Genomic DNA, 13583 nt, shown 5'->3' on the forward strand with positions numbered 1-13583 from the left:
AAACAGCTGAAAAGGTAAATTTCTGTCTCCCATTGGTTAGATTAGATTCCCAAGGGTTTAAAACCTTTGCAAAACAATAATTTTTAAATGAAAAATTAATGTTTGATTTAAATCATCTCTAATGATTCGAAAGGAAAACATAGGTAAATGTTTTCTTTAACTTCCAATGAGGCGATTCATACGAAGGAAAGAGGATGAGAGTATAATAGGCACCTGTGGTATTACAAATTGGTCCGACTGGAGTTAAAGCTACGGTACCAGCTGAGAAACAAAGTTACAAATATTAAAAAAAAAAGCCAATTGTGAGAAGAAAGCTCAGACAAATGAGAATGTGGTTATGCATTAAGATTTTTTTTTTTTTTTAAAAACTACAAAAAATAAAAAGTTTCCAAATAGCCTAAACCTACAGCAACATATGTAAGGAAAGTCTCATCTAATAAAATACTGGATTCCTGTACTGAAACTAAAATGCTGGTTCCAAGAGAGAGGAGTTTTACTTCAGACATTTGCAACTGGCAGCCCAGGGGCCATGTGGCCCTCGGTCTAATTTTCTGGAACCTTGAAGTTAAAATTGTGCCAAAAACACCCAAAATTATAGAAAAATATACAAAAAACAACAAAATACACAAGTAACTTAAAAAGTATTCAATAACAAAAATGCACAAAATGATTCCAAAAATACACAAAACAAAAACACCCAAAATGAGAGAAAAAATACAAAATGACTACAAAAATAGACAAAATGAATGTCAAAACAGAAAAAAGCCCATCTTCTTTTCAGTGTTAAAGCTCAGATTAGTCAATATTCTAAATGCTGACACGAATGTTAATAATGTGGAGCTCAGCTCAGACAATCACATATTTGTGGCTCTCGCTGTTCTTTTTTTCCTCTTCTTTTAACAAACATTCAGTCACCTGAGTGTTATTTGTTTAACCCACAGAGAAACCACTCAGGACAGATCCAAAGTCAATTTTCAGACTCAAACCTAAATAGTAAGCATTGAAAATAAATTTCATTCAAACTCATTTATAAAGATGATACCATATAGGATATTGAGCCTATTTTCAAGTTTTTCAGACTAAAGTTGGTGAAATATTTCAGCAGACACACGCTTTCTGTCGTTTACAAATTCTTCAGAGCAAAGGGATCACAGAGGGGCTTCTATAAAATCTTTAAGTCTATTAATTTTCTTCACTGGTTACTTCCAGTGTCACACAGGAAGCTGGAGTCACTTCCAGACTTAATAGTTAAAGAATAAATCTTAAACTTTAACTACCGATATAGATTGGATTTTTAAAATGGATCCATCCTATTCATCAAAATAAGTTCACCCATTGATGTACATCTATACATTATTTAAACAATAATGCATTAACTTTAAAATGTAATTTCAGGCATCTATTATTGAGATACACAAATAATTAGTATTTTGTACAACACAGCCTTTTATTACACTTAAAGAAAACAAACAGTGTGTGTTTCAGACTTCAGGTGTGTCAGGAGATGAGCTCAGTAAAGAGCGACTGATTAGTGAAGTCTGCAGCTCCGTCCTGGAGCCGAGGAGGTGAAGGTTTCCCAACAAAGCTGAGCTGTGGAAAGCTAGCGCTCAGGAAGTAGAAAGGCACGTGTGTGATTTTTCCATTGGACCAACACTGGGAATCAATAAAAAGAGAAGCATTATTCAAGTGAAGTAAATAAGGTTTAAATTTTAGCAGCTAATACTTAATCCACATAAAGACATTGTTGGTTTTCTAGAGCCATTCAGCCAAATGTCATGCCACAATATAATCTAGTAGGTACATGACAAGCAATTACTATCTGAAGATTCAGCTTTTCCCACAGAAATAATTGAGAGCAGTGGTTCTCAACATGTGGGTTTGGACCCAAAAGTCAGAATCAGAAATACTTTATTTATCCCAGGGGGAAACTACTTTCATTACAGTCACTGAAGAAATATTACAAATTAAAACAATAAACACAAAAGAAAGAAAGAGATACATAATTAAGTAAAAGACCGTTAATAAACATAAAAAAAGATTGTTTGAAAGTGATGTACTTATGCAGCTGTGCAGTGTCTTTTCTTAACCGTAACAGTGGGTATGATTTTACTGTACAAAATGTTGCATTAGCCTTTATTGTAATGATCAAAAGGCAGTTAATAAGGATGTAAAAGAAAGCCTGTGCCTGTCTAGTATTATATACTTGTATTTTTGGTTTATTTCTAGTGTATTATTTTATTTTATACTGAGTTCAAACTACATCTTTTTATGAAATAAATGTGATAATTTGAAAACGTTTCTCATTCCGAGGACATGACTGACCACAGTGAGCAGAGCTCCATCCCGAAAGTTTGGGTGAAACTGCATCAACCTTGGTTCTGCTCCAGGCTCACCCTGCACAAACCCACTGAATGAAGGAAAAAGCAGCGACAGAGTCAGCAGAGATACATGGACAATGGGAGGTCTTAACAGATGAAATCAAAGTTCCCACCATGGCAGCAGCTCAAAGATGGGGCTGGCTCTCGTTTTAAACACAGCAATAATCGCAGGCCGATCTGCAGCATTGGAATCACCTGAGAGATCCGATCAGACTGAGATGAGCTACAAACATCTTTAACTAGGACTGACAGAGTAAAGTGAAACCTTTTAGAAGCACAGCGAGCCTCTCTCCTCTTAGATCCCAAGCCATGGATTGGATCTCTCCACCAACACTAATGGACAAGGAGGAGAAAAAACAACTGTATTATCAACAAAAGTACACCACAGAATTAAACAAAACCATCCACATTAGGAACTATTCATGACTAATCAACCAAACACATGAGCATTGACCAAATAAGTGTTAAAATAACTGTTTCATTGCCTCATTAAACCAGTGGTTCTCAACTTTTTTAGTCCGCGACCACCAAAATTAAAGTACCAGAAACCCCAACTGTACATGAAGGTGGTGTAACACAGAAATGAACATTGAAGAACAGTCATGTGGAGACAGGGACATCTATAAGGGGGGAATAAAGGGGAGAGCTTTTTGGGGCCCAACCATAAAGTCAGTAAAATGATGGTTTAATGCCATTTAAAAAGTAGGAACAATTAGTTCAAACTTGCAAATGATTGGGATGACAAATTGTGAATGTGGGTAAATTGGCAAAAATAAGCATGAATTATGATGAAAAGAGGTAACCCTGCCTGGAAGATGGATTCTCCTGGTGTTCACAAACATCAGAATCCATCTTGTGCTGTTCCTGCCTTTGCCTTTCAAATCCAAATCGAACCGATTCGAACCAATCATGACGCAGTGTTGTGGTTTAGGGCGGGATATACAAGTGTGATGAAGGTAGAAGCACCGACGCAAAACTGGCACATGCACAGTTGCGGAGAGAGGAACTAGTTGGGCTACCGCTATTAGCATAACTCCAAATCAAAGTAGAAAGATGTCGACGCAGGAGGATGGTTAACGTGCCCTTAACTCGCACACCCGTGTTGCAAAAAGAGCAAAAGTCACTCAACAACATAATGACCGCAGCATTACTATCCCAAAAGAAAGTTTTCACCAGTGGAGCCTTGTTGTTGTTGTAGCAGCGTCTCTACGGCGCATGCCGATGACAACATCATCATTTGTTACCGTGTGATTGACTAAAACAAATCATGATGGACAGGTGCAAAAAAGACACTGAAACTTAAAAAGTGATGAAAATGGGTTAAAATATGGCAAGTTTGCCGTAGTTGCAGAAAAAGGGTAAAAGTAAGCAGAAATGGGCTCAAATTGTTCAGAAAATATTTTCAGTTTCTTAAAGGCATCTGGGGACCCCTTCCCAGGGTATTGCAACCCCAAGGTTGAGAACCCCTGTGTTAAACAAAGGTCAGGACCCATTCTGGCATTTGTAGGGTTTCCAATTTAAATTGAGAACGTTTGGTCCTCTAGTTTTTCCTAACAGTCTAAAACAATGTCATGTAAAGATAAGTAGTAACTAAATGTGACTGAAGGTAGTTTTTCCATGCGTGTGATCCCTGTGAAGTACTTGAGACTTACCATGTGACCCTAGTGGAAATATTTCAGCCTAAACAGATGCTGCTCAAAAGGCCTTAGTTTTTTTCACCTCTTTGGAGCACTACTGATACTTGTTTCTGTTTTAGGTTGAAAGTTATGCTCTTACATGATGTCTCCATCTGGAGTGCTAAAGGCTGTCTCTGATAGGTCGGCCACCACGGCTGCAGCTTGAGGCCCTCTGGATGTGCTTGTAGTTACACCTGTGGAAAAAACAAAAACAATGAAACAAAAGCAGCTAAAACAACCTCACAAGCTTACTTTAAAGACACCTAATAAAAGCCATTAAATGGTATTGAAATAGTTGAAGAGGAAACCTGGTATGTCAGTGAAGGTCAGTGAGTAGATGACCGTCTCGCTCTGCACTGTAAACAGAAGTCGACTCCCATCTGGACTCCAACAGCCAGACTGAACAAAAGCAGCAGTTTTTGTTTACTATCGACAATAAATATGAATTGTAAACAATATCAGGTTTCTACCTGGCAGCGCCCTTTAACACAGGGCCATCGCTCACAAGTCCACATCCTGGTCTCCCAAACCCTGAGGAAAACAATTGACTGTTCATTTTGGTGTAAAAACTTTACTAGCAGACGTTGATAAAACAAGCAAGTGGATGACAGCTTCAGCATTTTAGAATTTTACTCAAGCAATGCATCTTTTAAAGTAAATAAACTGCAAGTTTTCTCTGCAGTTTTTCCTCAAACCTAAAGAGGGCAGAGGGAGTAGATGCCAGGATGTGGCTGCCATCAGGAGACCAGGACAGGAAGGTCACTCCACCACCTCCAACACGCTGAAGGGGAACACCACTTTCTGCAGCTACGTCCCACACCTAAAAATACATGTTTGCATCAAATAAAACTGACATGAATAATATAGCTTAAGAAATAATCCAGTATTGGTCCTCCACTGGTTTTAAAATGTGGCCTAAAACCTTTGAAATGTCCCTATTAGAAGATCTATGCCTAACATTATTTTGCACTATATTCATTTTATTAACTTTTAAAAATGGGACTACTTTACCGTTTTAGAGTAGGGATGTAACGATTCACTCAACTCCCGATACGATTCGATTCACGATACTGGGTTCACGGTATGATTCTCTCACGATTTATTTTACAAAATGGGACTGTATATAAATGACTGAAAAATATTCCTTTATTTTTTTTGGGAAAATACTATACTATTTTTCATTGTCAAAAGAATCCCTTGATAAACTATTCAAAACAATGCAATTTAACTAAAAATAAATCTTGAATGAAATAAATAAAGGAATAATACAAATGAAGAAGCTTATTATTTAAATTCTGGTTCTATAGTAAACAATACAAAACTGCATAATAGTTATTTTTCTTTTTAAAAGTGCAACTGAAAATGTATTTTGTGTCTTAACAATTTTACTGTATTTAGGTCAGATATTTGTTTGGACCAGCAGAGGGCGCTGGTAACCCAGTGGTCGGTTGGCATGCAGATATTTTGCAGTAAAGAAGAGATGCTATGCTAGCAGACAGAGCTAATAGAAAAACATGACTTTTACAGATATTCACGTAATATTACAGATATTCGTTCGGTGCTAAAGGGGTAAGGAATCATTTATGAATATGTTTAAGAGTAGAAGATGGCCAGAAAGAAAGTATTAGCAGATTTTGCTCGCCGCCAACACTTCTGGGTAGCGCCTTCTGCTGGTTAAAAAAAGTACTGCGATTCAATTTTCACAGCATCGATGTGAATCGTTTTACCTATGAATCGATTTTTAACTGCCTTACGATTAATCGTTACATCCCTATTTTAGAGCCTATGTTCCGCCATCTTGAAATCACGTGATTAATGACATCACGTAGCCCCATTTGCCTGTAAACATCCCATTCTTTCCTATTGGAGTGAAACATTCAACCTGCTTTTTAGATTTAGCAACTTTTTTGGTCAAAATGACAATCTGTGCTGCTTTTGGTTGCTCTAAATAATCAGGAAACGTTGATTAAACTCTCCCTGAAAGAGTACGCTGACACGCTCTAGTGGCTGAAGTTAGCAAGTAAACAACAGACTGTTGAAGGACTCCCACCCAAAAGGACTTCTACTCTCAGGGTTTGTGTGTCTTCAACAGTCTGTGATTATTCGCTTAACTTCAGCCATCAGAGCATCAACCACACACTGTTTAAGGGGGAGTTGAGGCCCCTTTGGAGAGCTCTTCTTCTCTGCTTCATTGTCTACTACAAAACCGCAAAGTTGGAACCGTCGCCCCCTGCGGTCACAGATTTTTTTCGGGTCACAACTATTTTTATTTTCTTTCAGTACACAAGATTATTTAGAGCACGTGTTAAACTCAAAGCCTGGGGGGCAAATTCGGCCCTTTAGAGCATCTAATTCAGCCCAGAGGAGTAAACAGTAAAAATGACAGAAAAAACATATGTAAATTACAAAATATTTCAGTTGTAAATATCTCAGTTCCTCAAAATACAAAATTTACAAATTTCCCACACTTATTTTAAATGATAATTATTATTATTATTATTATTTTTTTAATCTTAAATTGATTAAAAAAAAAATCCTTCAAATTTCCTCAAATTATTCAACTAAACAATTTTTCATAATATCAAGGAAATGTAAAAGAATTTAAGTAATTTCACTTAATGCTTGGATATTGTCGGTCTCTTCTATACTTTATATGTAATTTATACCTGGAAGTGCAAACTGGGGCACATTAATGTTGAAATTGCTCTTTTTCTTGCCTAAAATCTGTGGCTCCCCTAAAAGCAAACTGATCTGTATGTGGCCCCTGAACTAAAATGAGTTTGACACCCATGATTTAGAGCAACTAAAAGCAGCACAAACTGTAATTTTGACCAAAAACGTTACTAAATGATATAGAAAGCAGGCTGAATGTTTCACTCCAATGGGAAACAATGGAATGTTTACAGGCAAATGGGGTTGTGCAACGTCATCAATCACATGATTTCAAGATGGCGGAACACAACTCAAAAACAGAGTAGAGTACTATATTCTTATTCATTTCGCAGGGGGAAATTTGCTTTAAAACAGTAAAGTAGTCCCATTTTTTAAAGTTAATAAAACGGATATGGTGCAAAATTATGTGTTTTGTTGGGCATAGATCTTCTAATCAGTGCATTTCAAAGGTTTTAGGCCACATTCTTAAAAAACAGGATCCCTTTAAGGTAGCAAGACATGACACCTACAATCATTGCTGTGTCCACAGGTGAGGACGACACCAGGAGGGATCCACTCGGGCACCAGGCGATGGATGTGACGGGAGAGTGACCGGGTTGAGACAGAACCTGAGCGCAACCAGAGGACGGCCTGGAAGAGTCAAAAAAAAACAAACAAAACAAGTCCTCCTCAAACAATCTATTAATGGGAATATGTTAAATATTGTTGAGATTTATTTGTATAAAACTTGCTAAGATTCTCAGAGTTAGTCAGTATACTAACATGCAAACACTATCAGCACAAAAGAATACGTAGACTTGTAGAAAATAAAAATGTGACACTTAATGATTTCCTACCTGGTTGACAGTGAGCAGGGGTCGACGTGCCACACTAACAGACAGTTCTGACACGCTACGGCCAACGCAGACGCACACAGAGGCTTCCACTGCACAGCAGCGATGCTTCTCTGGAGACGATGCTTCAGAGTCGGGGTAGTGGCACTGCAGAAGGATGGATACTCATGATGACCACAACTCTAAAACACAACTGTCTCTCTGTCCCAAAACAACACACCAGTTACATGTCATATGAGAAGTTGGTTAAAAAGATCAAGTTTCACGAGTGACCACATAGATCAACACACAAATTGTAAACCTTACGTTATAACTCAAAAATATAAATCACACTTGTTAAACAACTCAAAAAGACCTAAAGGAGGGCAGACACGCTTTAGTTTATGACACTGGTTCTCAAACTTTTTTGGGTATTCCCCGCTTTGAACAAAGGTGAACATTCAGGCCCCACCTGTGCCCATTGCCCCCCAAATAATCCTGACAAATAACACATTTTCAAATGTATTAAACTAACAGGGAATAAGCAACATCATGTTTAATAATAAATCAAAAACTAAAGTAAACTAGTGCAGCTTTTCTGCGCAGTGAAGAAGATGTGCTATGCCAGGGGTTGCCAATCCTGGTCCTCAAGAGCCACTATCCAGCATGTTTGAGATGTTTCCCTCTTCCAACACACCTGATTGAAATGACCAGGATCGTTATCAGGATTCTGCAGAACTTGATGAGTTAATCATTTGAATCAGGTGTGTTGGAAGAGGGAAACATCTAAAACTGGTAGATTGGAAGAGGCAGTGGGAGGAAATGATGCTGTGTAGGGCGGGACATTGAGACGTTTCTCAGAAACACCGGATATCAGCTCTAAGAACGCACTTTGAGAAGCACTGGTTTATGACCAGTTCAGGCATCACTGTCCTTTCCTTCCAACATTAGCTTCTTTACCTTTTAGGATTGTAGATCTTGATGGAATCATCCAGCAAGGCAACCGCAAATTTATCTGCGTGAGGATGCCAGGAGAAGGCTCGCACAACACAGTCAGACCTGTAATCAATGCATGAAATCAAAGTCGAACAATGTACAAAAAACAATTAAACTCATCATCTTACCTATAAAACAAACATTTAATCACGTAGAAACTTCAAATGGATTTAAAAACTGACTGAAGTGAAAAATACCATAAAATGTCTTTTGATATTAAATCATGGAGCGAAGTTTCAAAGAATCCACCTGCTAAGCAGATTATTTAGCCACGTACCAGTTCAACACTTGTGAAAACTCAGCGATCATGTCCTCACTGCTCAACTGTTTAAAAAAACGACAACAAAAAGACAAATGCATTAATCAAAATCATTCCAATGTTGAAACCTAAGATACGACTTACTGTGAGGTGAGGAAACAGGGAGCCATGAAAGGATGAGACCCAGCGCAGTAAAGCCAGGACACAACCAGAGCTCACTGACAGCCATTTGGGAACTGACAGAGAGACAGTTACGGTAGGTAAAAGGTTAGCGTGTATACGCACATCACTGGAAGAACACAAACTCAGGTCTTTGCGGGGTAAACTGAAACATACAACGTTGTTTACGTGCCTACCTTCTGTGTGTGAGTTAGTGATTTCATTAAGCAGTCCTGTGAGTCCCCCGTCCCGCCTGAAAAAAACAGAGAGAAATGCATAACGTTGACTGTGATGGATTCACCACATTAATTTATCACCATCCAAACACGGTGTAACAGTAGCTTCCATTGATGGGAATAATTAGAATTAATAAGCATTAAGTCTTTGAAGACGAAAGAGTGATATTTCGTTTAATACACATGGGATAACTGCAACAATTAGATTTATGGGACAAATAAAACTAAATATTAATATTCACAACAGTCGTAATAAGAATCAGAATAAAAACAGCAACAATAATAACAAAAAGAAAGTCATCAACATCCCCCGCCAAATTGTTTCTCATTATAACTCACAAACTTTTCCTAAATGTCCTAAATCTAAGAACTTGTATGAGAAAACATTATCACATCAGAATATAAAATGACTATTTTAAACGGTTTCTAAGAAAAGCTGTCCCCTTTGAAGATACCTCGAACAGAGTAAAAAAACAGCATAAGGGCAATAACTCCGGAAAAAATATTTGATCACTTCTCATTTTCGAACTCCATCAAGGTATTGATACCCTGAAGCCACACACCAAATTTGGTTATCCTATCTTAAACAGTTTCTGAGAAAAGCGGTCCTCCTTAACTCGGACGGACGGACGCACGGAGCTCAAACCTTTTTCACACTTTGTGGTGGGGGATAATATTAGAAGTAGTAGTAATAATCGCAACAAAAACAAAAATAATAATAATTTAAGGATAAAATAAATCAAATTAACAAAGATTAACTCAGGTAATTACATAAAATGAGTGGTTGCTTGATTTCCTTTCCTCCATTAAACTATTTATTTTTAATTGGGGGGACTTTTGTTACCAAATGTGATGTTACACACTTCTTTGTTACTGAAATTAGTCATTAATAAAAAAAAATGTATTTAAAAACTGAATTCACATTTTTAAAATGTAAAATTTGGATTTTGAAGAACTGAAGTCTCTACATCTATAAAGTATAACCACAAAAAAGATTTTGGATCATTTTTAACACTTTTTAATCATCTTATTCATTGATATTAATAAATTGATTATTATCAATATTATTGCTGTAATTGGATTCTAGACATTTTTTATTGTAGACTTTAAGAAATAAACCTCAGTTTTTGAAAAACTGCAAGTAAAATTATCTGAAGCTATCAACCAGATGACATCATGTTTTTTCAAATAATCCAAAATAATATGATTGTCCTTGTACGTGTAAAAACTGTGTCGATCATACCTTCTGTAAATTAGTATTGACAATATCACCCAGGTTACAGTGAGCACAGAATACCATTGATTTGATCATAACAAAGGTATAGATGATGTCCTACCCACCATGCTGCTGCACTCCTCATCCACAGTGTTTCCGAGTGGTCGAGGAACGCTGCTTTGCTGCTGCTTTCTGTGCGACTGTGAAGCTTCAGCGACTCTCTGGGGAAATGCAGACTGGGAGGACTGGAGTCCTGGAAGAAACAGTATTGGTTACTTTTATTATTTTTCAGATTACTGTCATCAGAGGTGAAAGTAATTGATTACAAGTACTCACGTTACTGAAATTGAGTTGCTTTTATGGCTACTTATAATTTTTTGAGTACATTTCTCAATCAGCAATTTTGCTTGTATTTAAGTACATTTTAAAAAAAGTAATTCATTACATTTCTACGCCGAACCGTTACTGAGTAAATCATTAGTTTTTTTAAATGAACAATGGACATTGTGAAACTACAACAAAAAAATAAAATTAAATGCATCATATCATAGCCGACCAACCAGATTAAACTCAGTTTTAGAGTTCATAAATCTACTTATAGCCTGAGACTTTTTACATTTTGAATTTAATTCATTGGCATTATTTTATTGGCCGCTGCCAGTTTATCCGTATGCAGCGTCCCTCATTGGCCAGTTTAGGTGACGTGATGCACCATGTGACCTAAAGTTTCATCAGTTTTATTTTAGCTCATTTATTTCTAGCTACCCCGCAAACCCTTTTATTTTAACCCTAACCCTAATCCAGGAAATACCCTAAAATGTTTATTTATTTCGTATATGTATTTTTAAAGGTGGAATTTGCCTTGTTAAATATGTTAAAATGAAAAATTATATATGACAAAAGTGGGATTCGAACCCACGGCAGCGGAAGGAAGAATTCTTGAGTCAGGCGCCTTAGACCACTCGGCCATCCCATAGTCCAGGGGGCTACTGATACATTTCCGTATCAATAGACACTTCGTATTTTATTTGTGAAATAATTGTACATTTTGACTAACCTTTTATTTTATTTTTTTTGTGGAAAATAAATCAAGTTCCAATTATACAAGATTTGGTCTCTTCCTTTTTAAGTTTATACATGAGGTGTTTACTGTACGCAAGGAAATCGTGGAAGATTTATCACCAAAAATAAACCTTTGAGTTATATTTCATTGAGGTCCTTTTTACTTGAGTACAATTTCAATCAAGTAACAGTACTTCTACTTCAGTAGGATTTATCAGTGCTCTACACCTCTGCCTAAATTTAAGTTTGTGTTTTTGAACAATGCAATCATAATATTCTTCATTCATATTGCACATTATGTTATCACTCAGTAATAAAAATAGTCAACACAATTATGCTGTTTAAGCTCATTCATTGTTTTTATTGAATCAGTCATATTATACCAAAATCTATTTAAAGTGGAAAAACATTGCTTCTTGTGTCAAATATTGTTTGGTGATTAAGTTAGATTAATCAAGATTAATTAAGAAAGTGTCTAGAGACCTTTTCTCCATACAGTAAGAGTGATGTGGTTGAGTGGTCTAAGGCGCTGCACTCAAGGATTCTTTATTCTGCTAACGTGGGTTCAAATCCCACATTTGATAAATAATTTTTTTCATTTTAACATATTTACCACGGCAAATTCCACCTTTAAAAATACATATACAACAAAATTAAACATTTTAGGGTATTTCCTAGTTTCGGGTTAGGGTTAAAATAAAAGAGTTAGCGGGGTAGGTAAAAATAAATATGAGCTCAAATAAAACTGACGGAACTTAAAGTTACGTGGTGCACCTATCTATCAGGTGACCTAAACTGGCCAATGAGGGGCGCTGCTATGAATAGAGTGGCCATGGCTAAGGAGACGTTTACCGTATGTATAGGCACGGCCATTAATTAATAACAAAGTCTCTAATTCATTTGATTTTTTTTTTTTTTTTTTTTTTTTTTTTAAATCGAGTTCCACCACTAATTGTTGATTTCTACTGCAAAAACGACTTAAGTTTTAGTTCGTGAATGTTGGCACTATGTGATCTTGTGGTAGAACAAGAATTTTGCGCTTTGAGATTTGGTATCAAATGTAAAGTGCATTACAAATAAAATGTATTATTTATAAGAAGTGATATTAAAGTGAGCCGTTTATATAATAGTCAAATAGAACAGAGATGTTCTCAATATTTTCTTGATCATTTGAGGGTGTAATATTTATCCTGAGCCACTTTGACCGAGTCTGATATTATGTTTTGGCTTAAACTCCAACTAATCTCTCTCTTGATTTGGGGAGATTAATCCATAATACGTACATACTGCATTCAGAACCCAAACAACCACCAAGCAGACAGTCTTTTTGAGAAACCAACGTTTTAACCATCGTCATAACCATCGTCATCATCAGACCTGTGTGATTCGGTCGTTGATGTCGGTCCTGGACAGCAGCTGGTTGTTGGACTCGCACAGTGTGGTGTGTCCGGAGGGCAACGGTGGAGGAAATAAAGCCAAAGAGCACATGGTGGAGCTGGTGTGAGCCCGAACAGAAACACAACAGAAATCACAGGTTAATACATAAACAGCAGGAGGCTGCTGCTGCTCGAGAAGCTAACTATGCTAACAATTAGAAGTAATCAAACAGTTGAATAAAAGAGCTATGTACCACAGCTTTCTATCTAACGTAAACTTGTGGTGTGTGCTGAACTTTAAAATGGTATTCAATGTCTCAGTGAAATAAGTTAGCAACGCCTGAAAGCACCGTGTGACACATTTTAAGCTACTTACCCTACTTCAAGTCAGACTCCGTTAGTCCCGCCGCTACGGCGAGTCAGAAGGACAAAATGAGCGAAATTCGCTTTTTCCGAAAACCACATCATTGATAATCTAAAATAAACATTGAGCAGTTCCAGATATCTTAAGTTTAATAGATAATTAAGTACATTATAATACGGAAAAATAAAATAAAAATAAAATAGACTATTCATTCAAAAAACCAAAACAAAAACAAAAAAAAAACTTTGTGTTCCTAACCTTTTTGGGTCGTGACCCCCTTTTTATATCACAAATTTCTAACACTTATAATTAGTTTTTAATAATGCTTGTTATACTGTGTTACAAATACAAGGTATCCAGGATTTGGGCACAAAGT

The 13583-nt window shown here is 36.7% G+C and overlaps 1 protein-coding gene across 3 annotated transcripts; it reads right to left on the reverse strand.

Moving 5' to 3' along the window:
- Positions 1-1478: 1478 nt before the first annotated feature.
- aaas (achalasia, adrenocortical insufficiency, alacrimia) lies at positions 1479-13321 on the reverse strand. 3 transcript variants are annotated; one of them, XM_028453222.1, is made up of 17 exons: positions 13220-13321; positions 12845-12962; positions 10531-10658; positions 9151-9206; positions 8939-9030; positions 8813-8859; positions 8500-8598; positions 7564-7707; positions 7237-7357; positions 4750-4874; positions 4525-4585; positions 4363-4453; positions 4155-4248; positions 2644-2711; positions 2492-2573; positions 2323-2407; positions 1479-1653 (listed from the first exon to the last, which is right to left on the reverse strand). In XM_028453222.1, the coding sequence occupies exons 2-17, from the start codon at positions 12953-12955 to the stop codon at positions 1498-1500; spliced, it is 1560 nt and encodes a 519-aa protein (XP_028309023.1). In that variant the 5' UTR covers positions 12956-12962; positions 13220-13321; the 3' UTR covers positions 1479-1497. The 3 variants fall into 3 exon arrangements, with proteins under 3 accessions (XP_028309023.1, XP_028309022.1, XP_028309024.1); XM_028453221.1 differs by having other exon boundaries at positions 12845-12973; positions 13220-13269; XM_028453223.1 differs by lacking the exon at positions 13220-13321 and adding an exon at positions 13098-13215 and having other exon boundaries at positions 12845-12973.
- Positions 13322-13583: the final 262 nt, after the last annotated feature.

Source organism: Gouania willdenowi, chromosome 7 (assembly GCF_900634775.1).
Source record: "Gouania willdenowi chromosome 7, fGouWil2.1, whole genome shotgun sequence".
NCBI lineage: Eukaryota > Metazoa > Chordata > Actinopteri > Blenniiformes > Gobiesocidae > Gouania > Gouania willdenowi.

Coding starts and splice junctions, on each gene's coding strand:
- aaas (XM_028453222.1), bottom strand. CDS start 12,955: ATGTGCTCTTTGGCTTTATTTCCTCCACCGTTGCCCTCCGGACACACC. Junction 4,586..4,749: donor ACTCCCTCTGCCCTCTTTAG/GTTTGAGGAAAA, acceptor TGTTTTCCTCAG/GGTTTGGGAGACCAGGATGT. Junction 2,574..2,643: donor GCTCGCTGTGCTTCTAAAAG/GTTTCACTTTAC, acceptor CGGATCTCTCAG/GTGATTCCAATGCTGCAGAT.